At 45.4% G+C, this 26,296-nt stretch overlaps 1 protein-coding gene across 4 annotated transcripts in view; it reads left to right on the forward strand.

The window, feature by feature from the left end:
- ZDHHC14 (zinc finger DHHC-type palmitoyltransferase 14) overlaps window positions 1-26,296 on the forward strand; it is a 252,179-nt gene that overhangs the window by 213,831 nt on the left and 12,052 nt on the right. For all 4 annotated transcript variants that reach the window (XM_033098468.1, XM_033098478.1, XM_033098487.1 and 1 more), the window contains exons 6-8: window positions 6,762-6,864; window positions 7,983-8,092; window positions 11,872-11,974. In XM_033098468.1, the coding sequence (XP_032954359.1) occupies window positions 6,762-6,864; window positions 7,983-8,092; window positions 11,872-11,974 (316 nt within the window). The remainder of the gene's footprint in view (window positions 1-6,761; window positions 6,865-7,982; window positions 8,093-11,871; window positions 11,975-26,296) is intronic.

Here is a 26,296-nt window from a genome sequence, read left to right on the forward strand (position 1 = left end):
CAGGGCCCGTCCAAAATGAGATCTGTTCATCGTCGCAAGGACCCCAGGAAATAGGTAGGAGAGGTGTCCTTCGGTCTGGAACTACACTGAGAGGTTAGTGACCCCAATCAATTTATACTCTGCAGTGTTGCCAGAATGGGAGTCCGGTTCTCCTAACTAACCACCAGGGAACTGAGACTCCTTCCACTGTCCCCACCCTGTCAGATGGAGGGAGTTTCATGGAGAATAAGCATCACATTCTGCATCATAAGATCATGAAGTGGGGGAGGAGTGGTTTGGTTTTTAGAATTGCCCAAGTAATGAAAGAACATATGCTCACTGTAAAAAGTTTCAAACAGTCAGAAAGGTAAGAGTAAGAAGGAGGCCTTGGTGCTCTTGTCTTTTCCTCTATCGTCCTGCAGGAATCCTTGCCAGTTTTTACGAGTCCTTCCAGATCGTCTTCTACGAGCTTGAAGACATATGTGAGCACTCACGCACACAGACCGGTGTACAGCTGGGGAAACTGCTTGTACCTCAAAGGGATCAGACTCTTTGCATTGTTCTACCATTTGACTTTTAAATGTTTCCTGGAAATATTTCCATGTCAACATATAGATCTACCTCGTACTTTTTTCAACTGCTTTATAGAATTCCAGAACACAGATGAACCACAGTGTACTTTTCTTTTGATGGATATTTAGATGTCTTAATTCTTTCACTGCTCAAAAAATGCAGTAGTGAATTTTCTTATATGTATTCCTTTGTGCACATGGGTTGGTATTTCTCTAGGATTTACAACTAGATGTGGAATCATTGAGTTGAAAGTTAAGCATATTTTAAATGTTGACTGATGCGCCAAATTGTCCCCTAAAGAGATTGTACCAATGAATTTTCCCATTTCCGCACACCTTCACCCACACTGTGTGTTACCACGTCTGTGATGTTTTGCCAATTTGATGAGCTGAAAAAAATTCATTGTTTTAATTTTCATTTTCTGGATAATCTGTTTGTATGTATTTTCATCTTTGTTTGCCTTTTTTTTCTTACCACAATGTGTCAATCCATACCCTTTGTCCATTTTTTAACTGGGCTATTTGTTCTTTTTCTATTAACATATTCCTTATGTATTTTCAGTAATAATCTTTTAAATATCTTTTGCCAATATTTTTCTCCCAATCTGTTAACTTTACTTTTTTTTATACAAAAGTGTTTCATTTGTTAATGAAATCAGTCTATAAACCTTATACTACATGACTCCAGGGCTTTGTGCCTTAGAGCCTCACCCCAAAATTTTACAAATAATTCCTTTATTTTCCTTTATGACCTTTATATTTTGTTTCTTAAGTTTGGCACAGTAATTTGTCCGCAATATAATTTTGTGTGTGTGGTGTGAGCTGAAGTCCTAATTTTATTTTTCCCAAATCTTTAGCAAAAGGGTCCCCATATGGCTTATTATTCTGTTCTAGCAGTTCACAAACGTGTTGGTCTCAGGACCCCTTTACAGTCTTACAAACAAGACCTTTTGTTTATGTAGATTATATCTATTTCTATATGTTGCGTTTGAAATTAAAACTGAGAACATTTTAAAACACAAGAATCCACAAACATTCTGTTAGCATGAGAATGATGACATCTTGCATCATGCAGCCTCCAGAAGCAGCCGCTGAGTGACAGAATGAGAGTGAAACTGGTAAATAATGTTGGGATGTTTACGGGAAACTAGTTTTGACCTGGAGGATCCCTGAACGGCTCTTGGGGACCGTAAGGGTCCCCGGGCCACCCTTTGAGAACCAGCCATCTACTATTCCACCACTAAATTGAAATGCCTTCTTCATCCCGTGTGTCCACAAGTCTGTTTGAGATTCTGTTCTGGTGCTGTTCTCACCTTGCTTGTTTACCAGCAGGGCTTCTCTCGTCCCCATCCCCATGGTGTTCTTTGTCAAAATTTCTTACTTTTTCTTGCACACTTTCTCCTCCTGATTAATTTTGGAGTCATTTTGTCTGATTCCATTTTTTTAAATTCCAGTTGCAATTTTGATTAGAATTATAGTGACTTCATAGATTGATTTGGGACGATAACACATCCTTATTGCCTGATATAAAAACATCTAGGAGAAAAGGATTTGAGAGCCTGAAAGATGATGGTCAAGTGATCTCGTCTGAAGGGTCTCAGGGACTTGCCATTTTCAAAGTGTCTGCCGTGTAGATCACCGTGAAGTCAAGGGCCCCCATCCCAGGCAGCGTGATGAGCCGGCACTCGGGTGACACGGGCACGAGCTGTATTTTCCTATCTCTAAGGATTACGGGGTCATCTAATTGATGAGGAAAATATGCTGACAGATTCTGAACCTAAATAAAAGTATTACATGCTGATGTAGACATTCAACCTAGAGAACAAAAGGAACTGTCTCTGATTCTAACCTTACATGAAAGCTCTTCCCATAAGTAAGCGTCGCCTATTCCACTGTAACTTTTAGGGGGAGAAAAAAAAAAGAAGTTCCCAACAGCATCTGTTTCTTAGGTTTAAATATCAGAACCCGAGGCAGACCCACCACAGAATAAGACGAATGAGGACTCAGGGGTACGTGTCCGGTGCCCGTGGAGCAATCCTTTAACACGATGTGGCACCCAGGGCCTCATAAGCCCAGTGCACAGACAGGAAAGGGCCCAAGGCACCGCCTTGCACTTCAGCATTCCCTGGCCCTTCTGGGAGCCAGGGGAGTTTGGTTAATGAAATAGTTTGAAATACACAAACTTTCTACAATAAATTGTCATCTGGATTTGGCACTAGGCAAAAAAATCAGGTCTCCAGCCTGAATGCAGGAATGTGAAGAGATAGGCAGTGACATAGTAACAGAGACAAGTTCTTCACGCATTAGACAAAGTCTAAAGCCATGGGACTGATGTCACAGGCAGTCTCAGTCCTTGCTGCCTGTCCTGTGACACTGCCATAGTTTGGGGCCTTGGGAAGGCTTCTTTCTCTCCTAGAAGTCTGGAGACCAAGTTCTAGTTCTGTTCTGCCATGAACTGCTGTGTGAGTTCATAGAAGTGGCTTGACCACTCTGAGCCTCGGCCTCCTATCTGTAAAAAGAAGCGATTGGAATAAATCAGGGCATTTTGACTTGGGAGTCAATGTGTCCCCGTGGAGAGGTGTCAGGGGCGTTTGTAAGCCTCCTGAACTTATAAGAAAAAATGTGTTTGTGTGCATTTTTCTGAGAAAACAATGGGAACCCAAAAAGGTTAAAAAGCTTTGGGTTCCATGATCTCTCACCTTTTATGACTCTCCAAATACTGAGGTGTCCTCACCATTCTGCCCAACACGATGGCCATGTCGTTCAAGGCCATGTCCCTTTGCTTACTTCCCATGGGTGATCAGGGCCCTATTCCCTTAGAGCTGGGAGCTCGTCCTCCCCCATGGAGAGCACGCACTCCTGGGAATGCACAGAAGCCCAATGGAGGGGCATCTGCGCATCAGCCTTTGTCAGTCCTTTTTAATTCTGTAATCAGCTAGCGAGTGCCTTGGGCTGTGACATCTTGGGCTAGGGACTGTGAGGAATTTAAAGACATGCCCCGGAACACAAAGGGGCCTCGCTGTCTTACTGGGAGTTGGGGGAGACATACAGGCTGGCAGTTGCAGCTGCTATAATTTGGAACTCTGATGCAATAAATGTCCAAGTGCTTATTAAATTGGCTTCCAGTGGAATTGGCATGTTTCCTTTTATTTCTCTTTAAAAAAAAAATCAGTAAATGAGTTTTTATACATTTAAGAGAAATTTATATTTCTTGATATTATTACGGCGTCAATGTTTTCACCATCTAGCTGTTGGGTCAGCGAGGAGATATGTTGTTTAGATATTTGTACTGCAGTCTGACAATGAACTTGGAGGGGAAGGGACTCCTTCGGTTGCCACAGGCTCCGGAATCCCTGACAAGGTTCTCCTCCAGCAGAAGGGAGGGTCAGCCTAGAGCCACCTGTTCCTCAGCAAGAATTAAGAAAGGAACCAGCCTCTGGCTTTTCTCTCATAGCTGTACAGCTAGACTTCCAGGGTTCAAATCCTAGCTCTGCTATATCTTAAATTCTACTTAACTGCTTTCTGCCTCAGTTTCTCTGTAGGTGAAGTGGGAATTGTGCTTCTCGCTGTGTTGTTCTGAGGACTGCGTTAGTCCCCGTGAAGCCTTTGGAACAGTACCTGAGACATAGCCCGTGATGCCAGCCATAGTTATGAATGATGGTGACTATTCCCTGAGGTGTACCGGGAGAAGCCTCAGCTGTGTGGGGGAGAAGCGAGCGTGAGTGAGCCGCCGCAGTTTGCACCCTGCCTTGAATTCACGTCATTTTGATACAGCTGTGAGCTAACGGTGAAACTACATTCTGCTATTTATAAAATGCTTCTAAGGCACACGAGATATTAATATAGAAGCTGCATTTTTCTTGTTGCTGCTCTAAACCTTTACAATTCCATATCTGCTGGCAGCAATGCCTCCTTGTGGGGGTAATGATTGCAAATGGCATTGCAGAAGGAGCAACAGCCAGAAAATGGGGAGGAGCCACTTAAAATGCTGTCACTCACCTCCACTTTTAATGACAGTCTCTACATGGTTCACACATATGAATGTTCTGGATATTTTGACATCACCATCTTTCTACCTGGAATGTAAACTTTTGGAGACGCATAGTATTTCTGAGATCAAAGTTCGGCTCTTGTGTTATTCAGTAAAGAAATCTTTGCTTCCCTTTTTTTATTCTCTCTTTTCTACTTCATCTCAGGCATCGCCTTCTCTTTGATCTTTCTATCTCTTATCTTTTCCTCGTCTCTACAAATTCCTAGCCAGTGTCGTCTCCATTGATGCACCCCGTTTTCCTGACTCACCTTCCCCCTGCTTCACGTCTGCTCTCACACCAGTGTGGGCCAGGACTCCCACGTGGGTTGCCTCCCCAGTCTGTCCCCTCTTGGGTGGAGGGATGACAGGAGGAGGAGGGAAAGCAGTAAAGCATGAGACCCTCTTTGCTACAAGGGCCACCATTCGTGCGTCCCCAGGTGCACACCGGGCCTCCCCCCATCCCCATTTGCCCACCCGAGTAATCCTGGGAGAAATGAAGGGGTTGCCCAGGCTGGTGGCAGCCCGGGAGGGATCTGCTTCTCTGCATCTCTCTATTCTCCCATTGTTCCTCCCTACTCATCCATATTTATCAGCTTTTCCAAAATACTGACTTGGTTTTCCTCTTCTCAGAGATGTGACTGCTCCTCCCTCCCATTTACCTCCTTCCTCCAGGAGGGTGGGCAGGGCCATCTAGAAGACCCCGGCTGCTCTGGACTGTTTCTTTCTCGGCTAGCTAGGAACATTCTTCTCCTCCTGAGATGTCCTTTTCATTCCAGGGTGGTGCTTTCTTTCGAGCTTGCAGTTTCTAGAAGTTTAGACCTTAGAAAAGTAAAGCATTTTCTGCCTCTCCCAGAGCAGACCCAGTGGTTTTCCTGTTGCTGAAAGTCCGTCGCCAGCCAGGAGCCTTTTCGCCTCTCCTGCTGTGTGCAGCCCCACAGGCCCAGACAATGGCTCCCATTGTGACGTGGAGAATTATGGCACTGCCCTGGATAATGTATTTATTTCTGTGGTCTAAAGATGAATTGGATACAATCCTGCAAAAATCAATTGATACATTACAGCATGGTCTATGGCTTCCATCCTTGGAAGCATCGGGAAAGCATGAGTATTTACTTTCTTTCCCTATAATTTAGGGCAGAGGGATGCATTTAAACTCCCAGACCTATGATGAATTTTTTTTCTGAGAAACATCTGTAGCTTATGAACAGAGTTTTGTAAACCTTTGGGGGACAGAGAAATTCTCTAGTCTTTTCAAATTGCCACACTCTTGGTTGATTTCTCTCTTCTGTTGAAGAATGCCAAGCTTTTTCTCCTCTGGTTATTGCACACCTTGTGGAGCTCTAACTTCCCCTGATTCAGTGTGTGCTGAGCAGCCAGGTTTCCCTGTTACCTATCAAACAGCTGAAGACAGCCTTATATGTCAGCGTTGGCTGAGGGTCAGGGCAAAGGTCCCCTAAGTAGTAATACCCCTCACCTGATGCCACTCTGAGGCGTGCCCCCACCGGGTCAGAAGCCCACCCACAGGTGGGAGCAGACAGCCACCGAAGTATGGAAGGGCTGTCAAGAGAGAGAAAGCCATGGAGATTAAGCCCTGCCTGGGCTACCGCCATCGGCAGTCACCCCTGCACATGACTGTCAACTGTTGCTGGTGTGACAATTTGCAGCCTCAAGTCGGGTTGGGAGAGAAACCTGTGGGGACTACAGCCCTCAGCATTCAGAAGCCAAAATTAGAGTCTGATTGAATTGATGTTCAGTAGTGAGTCCTGTTTCGGGAGCCTGGCCTCTGCCGACTCCAGCCAGTGAGTTTCCCGGGTTTGCTGCCACCGTCAGCGGCAACACAGTGAGTCACAAGAAAAGGCGAAGGTCAGGTGGGGAGGGCAGTCAGAGGAACTGTCCCCCATTAAGAAGTAAGCAGGCCATGTTCAGGGAGCCCAGCAGTCATTTACTGAGTGCAGATGCTATGCAAGTGGCAGGAGAATGGGGCCTGGGGCCTGCCGCAACGGTCACCCTCTGGTTAGGGAGACCAGTCGATTTCGCCGGTGCCAGGCTAAATGGACAGACAAATGCAAGAGGGCTCGGTGTCGGCCTGTGCTTTCCTGTCCTAATCGCAAGTCCGCCGGCTCCTGGGGGACCCTAAGCTGTTCCCGTCCTCCCAGTTCGCTTCCTTGACTCCACGTCACCGTGCTGGAGGCTGTGGTGTGCTTCTTCTCCGTCTGGTCTATTGTTGGGCTCTCGGGTTTCCACACGTACCTGATCAGCTCCAACCAGACGACGAATGAAGATGTAAGTTCCTGGTGGTATGGGGCTTGGGTGTGTTCTTTTATGTTCAGCAACCAAGGAGAAAAGGGACAGAGAAGATTAGCGGCCATGTCTTCCACGCATCCCGTTTGAGATGTGAGCCCTTGGAAGCAAAGAACGTGCAGACATTTCATCTGTTCTCCAGTTTCTCTGTTGGAAAGCTCTGAACTGTCTTCCTTTCTGGCCACATCGGTTAGATACTAAGATCGGCCAAGTGACACCCAACTCTGAGCCCTGAGGAGGAGATTCTGTTCGCTTCCTTCCAAGTGGTTTTGTGAGCAACTTGCCACCCCTCCCCTGAAGAGAGGCCAGGGCAGGCTGGCATCTCAGAGTGAACACATAGGCCTGCCTTTCACAGTGACCATCTCTGTTCCTTTTTGGAGGCAATCACCTAGACCCAGGGTTCGACTTTTTGTCCAGGATTACATGCCTATACTTACTATGGATTGAGAGGAGGTATCAAAACAAGAAGCACAATGCTGGAAAATGTTTCTTCATAAGTCTGGTCCTCTTTGTGCTAAATATTTAGATTCTGACCGAGTCTCCATTAGTGTATGAATTAAATGTCTCAGAATCACTCAGCTTCCCTTTAAGACTTGAGAAAATCGGTGCTGATGAGATATGTGAGTTAAGAGCGTATTAATACACATTTTTTGTAATTGGTAACTATGAACGTTAGTGTCTGAAAAATTATTTTGACGACATTGTGAGGCTGAATTCAGATGGGGTGTAAACTGGCAATTAGGGGAGCCATGTTAACTCTTGGGCTGCCATTCATTTAATTACTGTTTAGCACACTAAATGTGCGTATGAAAATAATCTCCACTGGCTTATGTGAGCTGACCTCTCAGTGCCATGTAGCAGAAATAAGGGATTATTGTCCCTTATAAAGAGAATGTTACTTTCTCCCCAATCTGACCTGGGTTATTTCCAAGTTTGGGGTAAATGCCAGTTTTCCTTGACAGAAGTATCCCCATTTCTGTCCTCCTGAAGAAATGAGTAAAGATGGTTTGCATTCATTGTGGACTTCTCAGGGTCCAATTTGCCTGAACTGTGGCATTGATATAAAGGATACTGCGTTACTGACTCTCCTTTTCTTTCAGATTAAAGGATCTTGGTCAAATAAAAGAGGTAAAGAAAATTACAACCCCTACAGCTACGGAAATATCTTTACAAATTGCTGTGTTGCCCTATGTGGGCCCATCTCTCCAAGGTAAGACTTAGAAAGCATCATGCTCTTTACCAGATCCCAGGAAAGCAGACACCTTAGCTAAGTGAGCACAGGTGAGACGTGGCCATATAGCTGGTGGATTGGGTCACACCGCCCAGAAGACCACCAGGTCTCAGCTTCACTTGGTGCCACGGGGACACGGCCTTAGTGAAATAGAGATCATAGATGTCTCGCTGTTTGTTGTATTATGCTGGGCACCTTTTTGGTTCTTCCACTGAATTTGTGTCACATTCAGGGAAAATCCCCAAAAGATCAAATAGGGAAACTGAGGTATGTGACCTCATTAATTATTGAATGATGCTGAGTGTCAGTGGTAAGCAGGGAGCTGTGGTTAGCATAGTGAGGGAGATTTAGGAAGCAATTAGAAAACCTGTGGAAATAAGGGCTAAGAGCAGAGTTATATAGAATGTAAATGCTGAAATACTTTGGTGGGAGAGATCCGTGTGGCATGCAGCAGCTGAGATTGTGGTGATGGTTATTAAACAATAATAATATTAAGGCAGTAGCTGACATTTGTTGAACAGTATTAGGCTCTGTTCTAAGTGCTTTATATGTGTTAACTTTTAGAACCTCACTCTGTACCTGTGAGGTAGGTACTATTGTATCTCATTTTATGGATGAGGAAACTGAGGCACAGAGAGGTTAAATAATACGCCCGAGATCACACAGCAAGTAAACGCTGCCTAGTCAGGGCTCACACCCAGTCATCTGACATCAGAACCCACGCGTGTGTTTACTGGGACACGCTGTCTCCACATCAGAATCATCCACGTCCCCAGTAGAGTCAGCTCTTAATTATTTGTGAGTTACACCCATGGAGAATGTTTCCAACACATCGATCGAAAGGGAGGGGGTGGTGTTTGTGTTGGCCCTCCCTCTCATCGCCTTCTCTCTCCTCTCTCTGTCCTGCCTCTCCCAGCCCCTCTGCCCTTAAGAGGCCAGGGCTTTTCACGGGCATCTCTGCCAGCCCCGCCCACTGAACAGGGTCCCGTGCCTCAGACAGGGGCTAAGAATCACCTGTGTGCCCAGAATCGTGCATTTAAGTTGCTTCTAAAACATTTCCAATGTGCTCAGGAGAGAGAGAGTGGGTGTGCATGTGTGTCTTCCTGTTTCCCAGTGAGATCTATAGACCCACAGTCAGTTCCCCTGTGCAGTGTCCTCAGTGGGGACAGCAGGGTGGGAATGGCCAGGTTTGGGGGAAGGATGGGGTGGGGGGGGGGGTTTGTCCTCATACAAACCTGGCAGAAGGAATGGAAAATTGGAAAGACTGCAGCGCAGTGCTGTGGGTCAACCAGTCCTAAGAATTCAATTGGCCGCTAATACTGAGCAGGCGCCATGGGCAAACTGCAGGGTGCAGCTTCGTGGGTGATACAGACCCGTTGATTGCAAATCCTCACAGTGATGGAGGGTCCGTGATGGAGGGCAGGATGCAGGTTCCAGGGAACATGTAGGTGGGCTTCCCAGAGGAGGGGGCTATCCTAAAGGATGAGTAGGAATTGGGAGAAAAGCATTACGAAGACAGAGGGAAGAGCATGTGCAAAGGCTCAGAGGTGAGGGGAGAGCCTGGCTTGTCAGAGGAGGAACTGAAGGAGTTCGTGTGGGAGTGAGGGGTCAGGGAGGCCCAAGGTAAGTGATGAGATGAGGGGAGCCCAGCCAGGAGGGGCTCACAGACCATTCTGAGGACTAGAAGGAGACGTGTGGCAGAATGTCACACTCTTAGGTGGTGGCCGGTACATGAAACAGGCTGAATACATAGGATGCAGGCCGACAACTTTGTTTTTCTCCCTGCTGTCCCTTCAGACTCTCTTGGTGACCTAGTTCTTTTTCTGCTCCTGGGTGAAATCCCCTGAGAGTCCCTTAATGTCCTCTGTCACTTAAGGGGAAAAAAGGACTCAGGCCACTTCCATTTCCTCCGAAATAGTGTCATTTCAGTGACCAGAACTTCAAAGTTCATTGAAGGTTAACACTTTCCATCCCTTCACGCCTCCCCAGGTTGGGATTTCTACATATCTTTTGGGGGGATACAGTCCAACCCCGGAGATGCCCCTGTGAGCCAGCTCCCCACTGGCTGTCTCCCAGGGACCTACATCTGGCCGCTCACCCCCAGTCCCAGCCTCCTGGTTCTCTGCCTCTGCAGAGGGCTGATGTGATGACCCCTTTCTCCCAGTCATCCTTCTTTGCTCTTTTCACCGTCAGTCTTTTACACCCTCGAAGAGGGTTGCACACTTGGTCTGCGAACCCCTTTGACGGTCCTGCATGGATGGTCCAGCACCTCCCTTTGGCAGATGGAGGTTCTTGGTGCCTGTTGTTTTTTTTTCTAAACTTCTGAGGATTCAACTGACACTGAAGCAGAGCGCATTCCTTTTCAAGATCCTGTCACAAGCGTTTTTTAATGGCTTGTTCTTCCATCACTTGAAGACCTGAAGATTGTAGTCCCAATAATCCTATCTTCTCAGAGCCAAACACAAGTTGGAGCAGCGTCCGCAGCCCTGCCCTCCGCCTGGTCCCAGGAGAGCCACAGGGTGGCGGGGGAGGGGCAGGGGTGGGTCCACAGAGGACACGCCCACCTATTAGCCCAACCTCCTGTTGCCCTTTGCCGTTCTGCCCTTAGACTCAAGTTCAACACTGAGACTTCACTCAAGGAAGCTCTTTGGATGGCTTCACTCCTACCTTCTAACCAGCAGCGGTGCCATAGCACACAGAAAAAAAGTCTTCAGAAACATGTTCAAAAAACTTGTCTGTGGGAGTCAGAGGACCCATTTTTATTCATTCAACCAATAAGCATGTGCTCAGCACCTACTGGCTGTCAGTTGTGGAGACACAGTGGTTCAGAAGACCCCATTCTTGCCCTCGTGGAGCTCACACTCCATGACAGACACAAATGTGGGAACAGGCAGTGCCAGCAGGATGTTCAGGGACCTCCTTCGGCCCAATCCGCTGGGGCCAGAGGCCGTGGCAGAGAAAAGATAAAGCCTGTCCTCGGGAGCTTGCCGGCCGCTAGACAAGACTGTGTCAAGTCACCGTGACACCAGGAAGACGGTGAGGGGTGCCGCGTAGCGCTAACAGAAGCCAAATAAGGGCTGGAAGCGGGTGCAGGGACAAAAGCAGCAGCTGCGGCACTTTTGAACCTGCTGTGAGAAATGGGCAGTGGAGTGGAAGGGGAAGTGACTTTGGGAAAGAAAAACCAGAGCTTGAACAAACATTCGCAGCCGGCGAAGCAGCGTGATTACGGAGTCCGTGGCTTCTGTCCCCAAGCCGGACGCCAGCTCGTGGCAAGCACTGACTCAACTGTGGCAGGAATGAACCTGTGAGCGCCACATGTATAGTAAGAAGACGTGAATTTAGGCTGGAGAGGAAAGTTGGGGACAGGTCAAGCCTGAAGGCCAAGAGTAGGGGTCTGGACCTTGTTCGCAGGTGATGGAGCAGGCTGGGAGTGGCCTGCCAGCAGGAGGGGTGATGTGATCAGGACATGGTGATGGCGGTGGGAACCACGGACGGGAGGGCAGAGCTGAGGCCAGCAGACGAGGTGGGGTGTGCAGCAGAGGGCAGGGAGGGAACAGATGCTACAAGCATTTTGAAAGGCAGACGTGACAGAACTTGGTACCTGACTGCCAAAGGTGTGTAGAGCTGTCTTCCAAGGTGTCTGAGGTGGGGCCCATCGCAGGAAGAGGGACCCCCAAAATGGAAATTAAAGCAGTGTTGATGGCGTCTTTGACTTTTTATTCACTCTCTTCCTCCTGTACTCTTGTTTTCTCTTGTAGCCTAATTGACAGAAGAGGGTACATCCAGCCTGACACACCACAGCCAGCTGCACCCTCCAACGGGATGGCCGCCTATGGGGCCACGCAGTCGCAGAGTGACATGGTAGGAGCGGCCTGCAGTGGGGCTCCCTTCAAAGCTCCCTGCAAAGCCTTCCCTTCCACTTCCATGCTCACTAACCCAGTACCAAACCAAGCACCTCGAGGGCCGCTGGGCACCCACTGAGCAGAAGGCTCGGATGAGGGGAGCTGGGGTGTGGCCGCCGAGTGACTCTCAGTTAGGGGCTGTGAAGGACAATACACACAAAATCTCTTGCAGAAACTGCTTGTGGCACCTTGTGATGGAAAGTCCCCGGACACAGACCAGGGTGTTGTCTGGGGGACGATATACAGCTGCCTGAAGCAGGGCTGCCTGTCTGGATACTCCCTGTGTGTCATTCTGTCCCTTTGCCTCAGTGTGAAAGTGACTCCCTCACCCCCTTTTAAGTGAGCAGTGGATAGCACTGCTGGTTCTCCCACTCAGCCGAAATCGTGGATTCGCCTTAGCGCGAATAATCAGACAAGGTGCTCATTTCTTCACAGCAAGAACTGACCAGGTGTCTCTCCAAGGAGGAGTCACAGGTTGTGCTTCAGTGGCCGTGTGGGGAGGCAGGCTTTGTTTCCAGGCTCAGAGGGCAGACTCAGGGCAGGCGTGGGGGCTTTCCACGGGCACCTGAAATCACAGCCTGGCTGGCCCTGACCATCAGAGCGTTCAGATCCCTTAGGCCATGGTCCTTCTTTATCTGGAACAAATTTCCCTAAAGACGGTCCGCGTATCTGAAAGGGACCCATCTTGCGGGTCTTCAGCTCTGTCTGCCCTCTAGAGACCTAAATCATCCACAACAGTTTCCATGGCAAACAAGTCAAAGACTCTCCTTTTGGGGTAGGCTGGGGGGATCACAGCCTCCTGGGCCCCTTGTTTCTGAGTAGAAAGAACTGCAAGGGGAAAGCCAACAGTCCCGAGACTGCTTGCTAATCACACTAACCACTCGGGGCTCAGGGAAACAGCCTAATCCCAGTGACGCCCCGGCTGTGTTTACAGCCAGGGAAGCTGGGCGCCAGCCCCCCGCAGAACTTGCTGGGTTTGTTGGGAGTGCTGGTGTCTTGTTTGTGTTGGCTTGCTTCGCTTTGCTAATAATTTGTCATCTTTGAAAGAAAGTAGTCCTGGCCACACCAGTCTGTAAGTGATCACAGGACATCTTGTTCTGTCTGCACTCGCCCACACAAATGGCCCGGAACTGATTTTTTCAAAGGACGAAAATGGAGACAGAAAGAGTAAAGAGACCAGCCCATGTTTATTGAGCATCAGCCCTGTTCAAGACACATAACGATTGGTATCTCGATGAATCCCAAACCAGCAGTGGGAAGTGGACATGCTTTTCTCTCATGTTTTCTTTATTTATTTTAAGATTTTTTATTTAAATATAGCTAACATACACTATTATATTATTTTCAGGGGTACACCATAGTTATTCAACATTTGATACCTAAAGAAGTGATCACCACAAGTCCAGCAACTATGACACCTTACCGTGCTATCACAATGTTATTGACTATATTCCCTATGCTGTCATTACATCCCCTAATTTATTTGTTTTATACCTGGATATGTGGACTTCTTAGTCCCATTCATATCCTCTCCCTTTTTTAATATTTAAATTACAGTTGACATTCAGTATTATTTTATATTAATTCCTGGTATACAGCATAGTGGTTACACGTTTACATAATTTAAGAAGTGATGCCCCTGACTAGTCTGGTACCCACCTGGCACTATACATAGTTGTTACCGTATCATTGACTATGCTCCCTGAGCTTTACATCCCCATGACTATTTTGTAACTACCAGTTTGTACTTCTTAATCCCTTCACCTTTTCACCCTGTCTCCCAAACCCTCTCCCATCTATCACCCCAACAAATCTAGGACCCATCTGACACCATACATAGTTATTACAATATTATTGACTGTATTTCTCATGCTATACCCTACATCCCTATGACTACTGTGTAACAACCCATCTTAATTCCTTTTTCACTCATCCGCAAACCCCCATCCCATCTGGTAACCATCAAAATGTTCTCTGTATCTATGAGTTTGTTTCTGTTTTGTTTATTTGGTTCTTTAGATTCCACATATAAGCAAACTCACATTGCCTCTGTCTTTCTCTGTCTTACACTCCACTCAGCACAACACCCTCCAGGTCCATCCAGGCCACCGCAGATGGCAAGGACCCATTCCCATTTATGGCCAAGGAATATTCCATTGTATGAATGTACTACCTCCTCTTTATCCATTCTTCCACCCACGGACACCCCGGCTGCCTCCACATCTGGGCCATTGTAAACAATGCTACAGCAAACATATGGATGCACACGTCCCCTTGAAGCAATGTTTTGGGTTTCTTCGGATAAATACCCAGAAGTGATACTTATCAGGCTGACTGGCTTTGGGGTTTGTCTCTTGTGATAGCCTTTATTTTTAAGTCTTTTTCATCTGATATAAGTATGGCTACTCCAGCTATTTTGTTTGTTTCCATTTTCATGAAATATATTTTTCCATCCCTTTTGTTTCCATCTGTGTGTGACTTTCCATCTGAAGTGAGTCTCTTCAGGCAGCATATGTAAGGGTTTTGTTTTCTTTATCCATTCAGCCCTCCTATGTCTTTTCAGAGGAGCATTTAATCCATTTACATTGAAAGTAATTGTCGATAGATATGTTACTATTGCCATTTTATTATTCATTATCTTGATCTTTTTTTTTTCCATCTTAAAGAAGTCCCTCTAAGATTCCTTGTAATACTAGTTTGGTGGTGATGAACTTCTTTAGCTTTTTCTTGTCTGGGAAACTCTTTATCTGTCCTTCACTTCTAAATGACAGCCTTGCTGGGTAGAGTAATCTTGGTTGTAGGTCATTGCTTTTCAACACATTGAATATTTTGTGCCTGTCCCTTCTGGCCTGTAAAGTTTCTGTTGAAAAATCAACTGACAATCTTGTGGGAACTCCCTTACAAGTTACTTGTTGCCTTTCTCTTGCTGCTTTTAGGATTCTCTCTATCTTTAACCTTTGCCATTCTAATTATGCATTTTGGTGTGGGCCTGTTTCAGTTCATCTTGTTTGGGACTCTCTGCACCTCCTGGACTTGTATGTCTATTTCCTTCACCAGATTAGGAAAGCTTTGTCATTATTTCTTCAAATAGGTCTCAATCCTTCGCTTTCTCTCTTCTCCTTCTGATACCCCTATGATGAGAATGTTGTTGCACTTAATGTTGTCCCAGAGGTCTCTTAAACTATCCTCATTTTTTTTTTGGGGGGATTCTTTTTTCTTTTTACTGTTCTACTTGGGTGTTTTCTGCTACCTTGTCTTCCAAATTGCTGATTTAGTCTTCTGCTTCATCTAGTCTGCTGGTGATTCCTTCTAGTGCATTCTTCGTTTCAGTTATTGTATTCTTCACTACTGACTGCTTCTCTTTTTATGGTTTCTGTGTCCCCTTTTATGCTTGCTATCACTTTGTTGAAGTTCTCACTAAGTTCCTTGAGAATCCTTATTGCCATTGTTTTCAACTCTGTCTCTGGTAGGTTACTTGCCTCCATTTCATTTAATTCTTTTTCTGAAGTTTTCTTCTGTTCTTTCATTTGGGACATATTTCTTTGTTTCCTCATTTTGGCTGTCTTTCTGTTTGTTTCTATGTATTAGGTAAATCTTCTACATCTCCCAGTCTTGGCTGGTGGCCTTATGTATAGGTGTCCTGTGGAGCCCAGTGGAACAGTCTCCCTGGTCACCTGCTCTGGGTGCTCCGGGAGTATCCCTTGTGTTGTGTGTGCCCTCCTGTTATAGTTGAGCCTTGATTGCTACTGGCACATCAGTGGGTGGGGTTGACCCTCAGGTTGACTGGCTTGGGGTTTGGCAATGTCCACGACTACAGGCTGCTGTGCGGGGGGCTGACCCCACTGAGTGGGATTTGCCCCAGCAGGCTCTGGGGCCTTGAGACCACCTTTCGGATGTGCCAGTTGTGGGGCTAATTGCGTGGTGCTCTGTTGTGGTCTCAAGACCAGCCTCAAGACTGAGACCAGCTGCCGCCCATCTGGGTCCTGAGGACTGTGATAGTTTTTCAAGAAAGAATGCAATGCAGGTGTAGCTGGCTGCTCATGGAGTAAGTGCCTCTGGTGTTGTTCGAGTTGGGTGGGACGGGGTCAGCAGGATGGAGCAGTGGAGCTCACCAGGCCAATCAGATTAAGATTTGGCCGGGTGGGGGCGGGCTCACCAAAGGAAAGATGGTGCCCACCTGCCAGCTGCACTGGAGGAGAACCTCCTCACAGGGAAATGGCAACTGTCCTCCAGCCCTCACTCTGACGGCCCCCAAATTACTGTCCCTCCTCCAGAGCTGAAGGTGAGTGCCTGCGAGTGAGAAGTCTGTGCTCCGCCCATTTATGAGGATGTCTGGGTTTCCCACAGCCTTCTGTCCTACCAGGATGGTCCGAATCTCCACTGTTTTTCACAGCCATATGTTGTGGGGACTTCTCTTCCCAGCACCAGTACTCTGGGCTGGGGAGGCCGGTGTAGAGTTAGGGTCTCTCGCTCCTCCAAAGGAATCTCCATGGCTGATATATCCCTCCCAGTTATCAACTGACACACAGAGGTTTGGGGCCTACCCATTTCACGTCTTCACCCCTCCTACCAGTCTCGATGTGGCTGCTTCTTTATATTTTCAGTTATAGGACTTCCGTTTGGCTAGACTTCAGATGATTCTCTAGGTTGGTTGTTCTATAATTTAGTTGTACCTTTAATGTGTTCATGGAAGGAAGCAGGCACAATGTTTATCTACTCTGCCATCTTGGATCTCCTTAAAAGAATCTCTATCACTTTTTCTTTTTAAGCTAGGAGAGGTTACGTATCTACCCAAGGGCACACAGCCATTAATTTGTGGATCTAGACCCAATCTGATGACTCTAACACCCATGCTCACTTTGTACACTACATCCTCCACGTGTACAGGCTTTAAAGACAAGTAGATCCGCACTCAGAGGTCTTTCTCAGCTCTCAGCAGGTGTATGACAAATGTCCTATAAAGACAGAACTAACCAGAACTGTGACCACAGCATCCACTGATCACTATTCTGATGTGTGCATGTGTTTGCACACCTGTGTACATAGCTCTTGTTCATTCAGCAGCTCTCCCCAAGTCCCTACTTGGGTTGAGGACTCAACTAGGCATTAGGGATGCAAGGTTTGTAGGGTACACTCCCTCTACCCTCTAGGTCAGCAGTCCAGGAGCAGGGCCTAAACAGATACATGAAGGAGGTATTACAAACGTTCACTAGATGAGACCATTGATGACTGTCATCCTTATCAACACCAATCAACTTGCGTTAGTTTTATCCCATGATGCCCATAGTACTGTTCTCACCATGCTCTACACTTTCTCTAGATTTAAAAACTAAACAAAGTCTGTCTTGAAAGTACGGACACCATTAGGCCACTTTAGGTCAAGATGGAATGGGACACAATTCATTAATTCAACAAATACTTATTGAGCATCTACTATGTGCCTCTGTGCTAACCAGAGACAGCAGGTTTAACAAAGGAAGTTGGGAGTGCATTTCATGTCACACAGTAAATCAGAGTCACCAAATTGCTGTTGTGCCCACTGGAGTCCAATCTAGAAATGCACCAGAACTCTAGTTAAAGGCATCCCCCCATGGGCACTGCTGTGGCAGAAATGTTTAGGGTGAAATTGCCTATTCTTTCGGGAAAGCCACCTCCAAGTAACCAGTGCCCTTGAAGGCACTGGTCTAGTATGCCATAAGGATTGTTTAAAGAGGACACTTCAGAAGCTAAGAAGCTTGTACAATGAAGCCGTCGCCATTGCTAACCCCTTATAGTTCAATTAAACATATCAATTCTTTCTAAGGCATGAGTTCACCTCTGGCTTGAGTTCTATGTCAGGAAGCATGAGAATACTCAAAAATCTAAGAGCATTTGCCCTCTTGCTGTCCCCTATATCTGGAGATGGGACACAAGTATGGGCAGTGAGGAAAAGAGGTACACGTTACATCCACATGGCCCTAAGTGCCAGTCAGATCAGGAGACTGAGGAAGAGCTGTGATCCTGTAGTGGAGCTTCTTTCAGTCTCCACCAAGGGAGCCATGGTGTCCTGAGTCATCATGGAGGACCTGGGACTCTGGGTGACCTGCCGAGGCTGACAGTGCACTCAGACTTTCTGCCCTCTCTTCCATGCTTGCCTGAGTGGAGGTGGAAGACACAGCACTGCCCACAGCCTTGCCATCAACACACACAAAGCGGGGAAGCTTCATTCCTTCCTTTGTGCAGGCTCACTCAGATCTTTCTAGGAAAAGGCACAGAAAACACTGTAAAGAAATGAGCAAGGCACAGGTCCACCCCAGGAGCCATACAGTGTAGTAACACTTCAGTCATCACAACCCTAGTAACATCTGGGTCCCCATAAGCTCAGACACATGACATTTTGCGTACAATTTCAGGAGCAGGGTCTCCCCCTGAGACCCATGGAACCTAAGGTAAGGAAGCCCTACATCAGCGAGTACCATGGTTCCCCTTGCTCCCCCTTCTTCCAATCAGAGATGAAATCTTAAAATCTCGGAGAGTCAGCTCCAGATTCAGAAAATAGCGCAGTCTTGGAGACGAGTCCCAGGACAAGGACGTTGCAGCCAATGATAAAAGATGGGCGGAGACTTCCTTCCACATGGGAGCACATTAATGTTGGTCACCAGGCTAGAAAGCAGTCTTCCATATGCCCCTCTCAAAGGGGGGGTGGGAACTAATTGTGGGAAGAGTCAGACTGCCATCACTTACTAGATGAGTGATCCTGACAAGTTGCTAACATCTCTGCCTCAGTGTTTTCATCCATAAAATGGGAATGTTAGTGTCCTTACCTTGGAGAGTTTCTATGAGGATTAAGTGAGTTAATGCATATAAAGCACTTAAAATCTTGCCGAGCACAAGATAAGTATTATATAAGTATTAGCTATTATTATTTTTATTATTAACTCCCTGATATTCATGGGTGGCAACAACAACCAGGTCAATTGTATGCATTCTGAGCAACTGAACAACAATGGACATGACTGCGGTGAGAGAAAGAGCTCTGGATGGGAAGCAGGGAGTGAGAGCTCCAATCCTGGTTCCCGTCAGTTACCTCCCTGACTATTAACAAGGCACTCTGCTTGTGTGGTCCTCAGTTTACCTCATCTTCAAAATAGGAGCTGGGCTTAATTTGCCTGGAGCCCTGTTCCCATCCAGCTCTAAGCTGTTTGTGAGTCTCTGATCTTTTCAGCTCAACAGGTCAGAAAAGCAGAGGACAACATCTTAGTCCCCACCCCCTTGTAGAAGAGGGTTAACACTGTGACCCTTGGCTCGTCCTGCTCCTCCCAGCCTGCCCTGGCCAATAGACCCGAGACCCAGGAGCCCAGCCCTCGGTGCAGGATTGGGGGATATGCTGCAGTCTGGTCTTCACACCCAAATTTCCCCTTCTTAATTTGTCTCATATTTCTTGCATTTCTAGGATAAATCCCACTTGATCGTGGTGTATAATCCTTTTTATATATTGTTGAATTCATTTTACTAGTATTTTGAGGATTTTTACATCTATATTCATAAAAGATAATGGTCTGTAGTTTTCTTGTGATGTCTTTGTCTGGTGCTGATGTCAGAGTAATACTAACCTCATAGAATGAGTTAAGTGTTTCCTCCTCATCTGTTTTTTTTGGAAGTTTGTGAAGAATTGGTGTCAATTCTTTAAAGATTTGGTTGAATTCACCAGTGAAGCCACCTGGTCCTGAGCGTTTCTTTGTGGGTAGTTTTTTGATGACTAATTCATTCACTATTTCTTACAGGTTTACTCAGATTTTCTATTTCTTCTTGAGTCAGTTTCAGTAGTGTGTGTCTTTCTAGGAATTTATCCATTTCACTAAGTTATCTAATTTGTTGCCATTGTCTGTTCTGTTTTACTCAGTATTGTTTTATTATGGAAACAGATAAAAGGAGGAAAACTTAAGGACTAAAAGTATAAAAGCAAATAGAAAATGAGAGTAATTTATAAAAATGAAGGGAAAAGAAGAAATATCCAAAGAACCTTGGTAAGAATAAAGAGACACATGGAGTAAGCCCTGGGGGGAGAAATTGGTGTTTGTGTTTTCCTAATGTTCTCGGAAATGCAGGTAAAGCTCCTAGCTGAGAGAGCTGGGCGCCTCTAGCAAAATGACTTCCAGCGTGGGTTGCAGGTCCAGCATGTTTGCTTTGCTTTCTCTCACTTTGAGTAATGTTATGACCAAATGACGTATATATACCAAGCAGTTTCGAGGAATTGTCAAAATATGGAAAAATTAGCTAAAATATTTCAAGACTGATAATGAAACTAATTCTTTGTAATACTGCTTTCCATTGACTTGCTTAGTCTGCCCATAACAGACACCCCAACCAAAACCATCATGAAATGAGCAGAAATGGCTCACCAGAAGGAGCCCCAACCCCTCAGATTTTCTCAGCTTTGATGCAGAATAGATACCAGGGCACCTCCTGTCTGTATCGTCACTATGGCAGTTGGTCCACAATTTGCCCAGCACTCCATCTTCCCTTTTACTTATTTATTTCATTTTTTGGATGTAGTCACAATCAATGAAAGAGTCCTTGTGTTCCAATCCCCAGTCAGACAGATGTGAAAACAAATGCACAAGTTCTTTAATGTTGAATTTGTCAGCATCACAAGGTGATTTTCAGGCAGCTCTAAAAATGGAACCAAATCTATTTAACATAGAATTACGCTGTGGTCATGTGGGTCCCTGCTGAAGTTTATCACTCTGCAATTGGCAGATACTATTATTGCCAGGATCATCTCAGTTAATCCCCACAGCAACCTGCAAGATAGCCCCATTTTGCAAAGTATGACATTGATGTTTTAAAATAATGAGTGTCTTGCTCGAAGTCACAGAGCTAGTGATTCAAGGCCTGGGTGCTTTTCACCACGTGCCGTATTTCAGTTTTAAAAGCTCTCAAGTTGGTGTCAGCTGAAACTCTTCAGAATTTTCCCTTTTATCTGGGATCCAGGTTTACCATGATGCAGTGGGCCTCAGCCTGGGAGACACATAAAAACCACAATACTGATACCCTGAGCCCAGTTAAGTCAGGATCCCCAGGCGGGGCCCAAGCATTGGTACTGGAGATGATTTTAATCAGCAGCCAGCTTTGAAAATCATCACCACAGTCTTCAAATTCTTTTGCACTCTCCATAATTTTGGCTTAAAGGGAATCGTTTTTGAGCCATATTTTGCTCTGATGCAAAGAAAGTTTCTCTTACCTTGAAAAACCTTAGGTCAGTTTGGCTCAACTAACAAATAGTCTGTTCAGAGAAACTGGTACATGGAGAATTTCAACAGAATGTGCTAGCATATGAAAGGTGGGGGTCGTGGGAACTCTAGAAAGGACTGCTTAGGTTTCAGGCAAAGCTCCCTGGAGAAAATGACCCCTGAGCTAAATATTAAAAGATGAGTTGCAATGAATTGACCACCTGGAGGTGGGGAGGGATGTTCCAAGCAGAGCAAACGCAGAAGCACAGGCATACGTGGGGTGAGACTGCCTGCTTCGGCAGGACTGGGAAAGACTGTGTTACTAGGATTTCGATTGCAAATCAGGCAGGAAAGGAAGTGCATGGGGGCTTTGGGGGCCTTATAACCAGCATGGATTCTGTTCCGTGAGTGGCAGGGAGCCAGTGCAGAGCCTGAGTTGAATGAGGAATACCATCAGATTTTCATCTGGGGTGAATGAGGCTGGCAGTAATGGAGGAGGCCTGGGAGGCCGTGTGGGCACAGAGAGAGGCCAGAAGGAAGCAGGAAGAGCAGAAGGCCTCACAGTCGGCCTCATGACAACAGGGCAGGCCAGGCCAGCAGAGGTGGAGTCAGAAAGAGGAAGCGACAGCCCAGGACTTGGAGTCTATGGGGGGGGGGGAAGGGACACCCTCCCAGCTTTCACCTTGGTGACAAGACAACCAACTGGAAATACAAGAGGAGTTGCAGGTCAGGGGGAAGCTGATTTATTATTTTTATTATTTTTAAAGATTTTTATTGAAATATGGCAAACATACAATATTGTATTAGTTTCCAGTATATGCAGTAGTTATTCAACATTTATATACCTAAAGAAGTGATCAACATAAGTCCAGCAACCATCTGACACCGTCCCACGCTATCACAATATTATTGACTATATTCCCATGCTGTACATTACATCCCCATGACTTATTTGTTTTACACCTGGAAATTTGGACCACTTATTCCCATCTATCTTTTTATTGCCTGTTTTAATTTTTCAGTTACAGTTGACATTCCATATTATTTTATATTAATTTCAGGTGTACAGCATAGTGGTTAGACATTTATGTAATTTAAAAAGTCATCCCCCTGACTAGTCTAGTACCCACCTGGTACTATACATAGTTATTACCATATTATTAATTATATTCCTTATGCTTTATTTTGACTTTTTGTAACTGCTAATTTGTACGTCTTAATCCCTTCACCTTTGTCACCCTGCCCCACAACCCTCCTCCCGTCTATCAACCCCAACAAATCATGTACCCATCTGACACCATACATAAATATTACAACATTATTGACTATTTTCCTTATGCTATACCCTACATCCCCATGACTACTGTGTAACAACTAATTTGTACTTCTTAATCCCTTCCTCTTTTTCATTCACCCCCAACCCCCACCCATCTGTCAACCATCAAAATGTTCTCTATGAGTTATTTTCTGTTTCATTTGTTTATTTTGTTCTTTAGATTTCACTTATAAGTGAAATCATATGACATTTGTCTTTCATTGTCTGATTTACTCCATTAAACACAATACTCCCTAGGTCTATCCCTGTTGTCACAGATGGCAAGATGTCTTTTTTTTTTTTTATGGCTGTGTAATGTTCCATTGTATATGTGTGCCACCTCTTCTTTATCCATTCATCCATTGATGGACAACAATCTTGGGCATTGTAAACAATACTGCAATGAACATATGGATGTGTACCCATCCCCTCAAAGCAGTGTTTTGGGTTTCTACGGATGAATACTCAGAAGTGGGATTACTGAGTCCTTCTTTGTGTCTTGTTACAAACTTTGTTTTAAAGTCAATTTTGTCTGGTATAAGTACTACTACCCCAGCTTTTTTTTTTTTCCATGAAATATCATTTTTCTATCCCTTTACCTTCTGTCTGTGTGTGTCTTTCAATCTGAGGTGATTCTTTTTTTCTGTTTTTTGAAGATAATTCTTTTGCTGTATATTTTTTAATTAAGATTTATTGGGGTGACAATGGTTAGTAAAATTACAAAGGTTTCAAGTGTAAAATTCTGTAATACATCATCTATATATCACATTGTGCGTTCACCACCCAGAGTCAGTTTTCCTTCCATCACCACATATTTGATCCTGTTTACCCTGAGGTGATTTTCTTCTAGGCAGCATATGTATGGGTCTTGTTTTCTTATCCATTCAGCCACCCAGTGTCTTCTGGTTGGGGCATTTAATCCATTTACATTGAAAGTAATTGTTGATAGATATGTAGTTATTGCCATTTTATTATTCATATTTTCCTTTTTTTTTTTTTTTCATCTTAAAGAAGTCTCTCTAAGATTCCTTGTAATACTGGTTTGGTGGTGATGAACTCCTTTAGCTTTTTCTTGACTGGGAAGTTGTTTATCTGTCCTTCAATTCTAAACGATAGTTTTACTGGGTACAGTAATCTTGGTTGTAGGTCCTTGCTTTTCATCACATTGAATATTGTGTACCAGTTCCTTCTGGCCTGCAATTTTCTGTTAAGAAATCAACTGAAAGTCTTATGGGAGCTCCCTTTGTATGTAACAAACTGCTTTTCTCTTGCTTCTTTTAAGATTCTTTTTTTGTCTTTAACCTTTGGCATTTTTATTATGATGTGTCTTGGTGTGGATCTTTTTGGGTTCATCTTTTGGGGACTCCCTGTGTTTCCTGAGCTTGAATATCCATTTCCTTTCACCAGGTTAGGGAAGTTTTCTGTCATTATTTCTTCAAATAGGGTTTCAATTCCTTGCTCTCTCTCTTCCTCTGGTACCTCTATGATGTGAATGGTGATATGTTTGATGTTGTCCCAGAGGCCCCTTAAACTCTCCTCATTTTTTTTGGATTCTGTTTTCTTTTTGCTGTTCTATTGGGAGTTTTCCGCTACCTTATCTTCTAGATCATTGATTCAATTCTCTGCCTCATCTAATCTATTGATTCCCTCTAATGTATTCTTTATTTCAGTTATTGTAGTCTTTATTTCTGACTGGTTCTTTTTTATGTTTTCTATCTCCATTTTTATGTTTCCTGTCTCTTTGTTTAAGTTCTCCATGAGATCACTGAGCATCTTTATAACCAGTGTTTGGAACTCTGCATCTGGTAAATTGCTTATCTACATTTTGTTTAGCATTTTTTGTTTTTTGTTTTTGTTTTTGTTTTTTGGTTTTTGTTTTTCTGGAGCTTTGTTCTGTTATTTTATTTGGGATGTATTTATTTGTCTTCCCATTTTGGCTGCCTCCCTGTATTTGTTTCTATGTACTAGGTATGGCTGCTATGTCATCTGGTCTTAGTAGAGTGGCCTTATGGAATAGGTGTCCTGTGGGGTTCGTGGTGCAGTCTCCCTGATCACCAGAGCCGGGTGCTCCAGGTATGGCCCTTGTGTGGGTTGTGTGTGTCCTCCTGGTGTAGTTGAGCTTCGGTTGCTGTTTGCACATCAGTGAGAGGGACTAACCCTTGGGCTGATTGGTTGTGAGGACTGGCCATGACTACAGTGGAGGAGCTACCATGTTTCCCCCAAAATAAGACCTAAGCAGACCATCAGCTCTAATGCACCTTTTGGAGCAAAAATTAATATAAGACATGGTCTTATTTTAATATAATATAAGACCGGGAATATAATATAATATAATATAATATAATATAATATAATATAATATAATATAATATAATATAATATAATACCAGGTCTTATATTAATTTTTAATCCAAAAGACACATTAGAGCTGATGGTCCACCTCGGTCTTATTTTTGGGGAAACACGGTATTGTGCATGGGCTGATCCTACAGAGGAGGATCTGCCTCAGCATAGCTCTGGTGCCTGTCCAGTCTGTCCTTTGGGTGAATCATCCTTGGATGCAGCCAGGTGATGCTCCAGCTTTGTTTGAAACTGGACATTGGGTGTGCCAGCTTTGGGGCCACCCGGGAGGGGATCCACTGCAGGCCAAGTTCAGCAGCAGTCTGTGCCCTCTCCAGAGCCACATGGCATGAGCCACAAAGCAATCTGCAGGTGGCCGCAGCCCATGCTGTGCTTGAAGGTGCCTCAAGAGGCCAGGCTGCACACCAAGGCCAGCTGCTGCTAGTACTGGGCTTGGGGCTGCTCAGTCAGAAGTATCGGACATGCCAAAGCCAGATGCTCCTTGTTTGGGGTTTGTGAACCTTTTAGAGACTTTAAGAAAGTCTCCAGCATGTGCCAAGGCAGGCTGTTTGTACAGAAAGCTACTGAAAGTGACTTGATGTGCCCAGAAGTTGGGTGGGACAGGGTGTCAGAATCACCAGGATGGGGAGAACAAACATTGTTGGCCAGGTTGATGAAGATTCAGATATGACAGCCACCTCAGTCTGCATGCCGGGAAGGGGGAGGGCTCAACAAAAAAACAATGGCTTTTGCTAGATCCTCTGTTCTGGAGAAAGCTGCCCCTCCAGCCCTCACCCTGAGGCCAGACAACTCAATTCCTCCTTGTATGTCCCTGTTGCTTTTCCAGCTGCAGCCCCAGTGCTGGAGCTCAGAGTGTGTGAATCCATCAGTGAATAAGTCCATGGGCAGGCCCTTTAAGACCGGTGCCGGGGAGTGCAGCCTCCCTCCATCTCACTGAACCACAATCTCTACTGGTTTTCACAACCAGAAATTATGGGGACTTCTCTCCCCAGCACTGGACCCCTGGGCTGTGGAGCCTGGTATGGGGCTAGGACCCCTTGTACCTCCAGAGGGGACCTCCACAGCTGAGATGTCCCTCCCAATTTTTAATGGTTACACATGAGTATTGAACCAGCCAGTTCCACATTTCTGCCCTTCCTACCAATCTCAAAGTGGCTTCTTCTGTTTGTCCTTAGTTGTAGGGCTTTGGTTCAGCAAGACTTCAGGCAAATCTCAATGATGGTTGTTTGGTGGTTTAGTTGTAATTTTGATGTGGTTGTGAGAGGAAGTAAGCACAGCATTTACCTACTCTGACATCTTGACCATAAAAAAGGGGGAAGCTGATTTAGGACTGTGACATTTGGGTGCCTGTGAATTCCTGGGGTTGGTGGGGAGGTGCCCTGCAGTGAGCTGG

Source organism: Rhinolophus ferrumequinum, chromosome 3, assembly GCF_004115265.2.
Source record: "Rhinolophus ferrumequinum isolate MPI-CBG mRhiFer1 chromosome 3, mRhiFer1_v1.p, whole genome shotgun sequence".
Taxonomy (NCBI): domain Eukaryota; kingdom Metazoa; phylum Chordata; class Mammalia; order Chiroptera; family Rhinolophidae; genus Rhinolophus; species Rhinolophus ferrumequinum.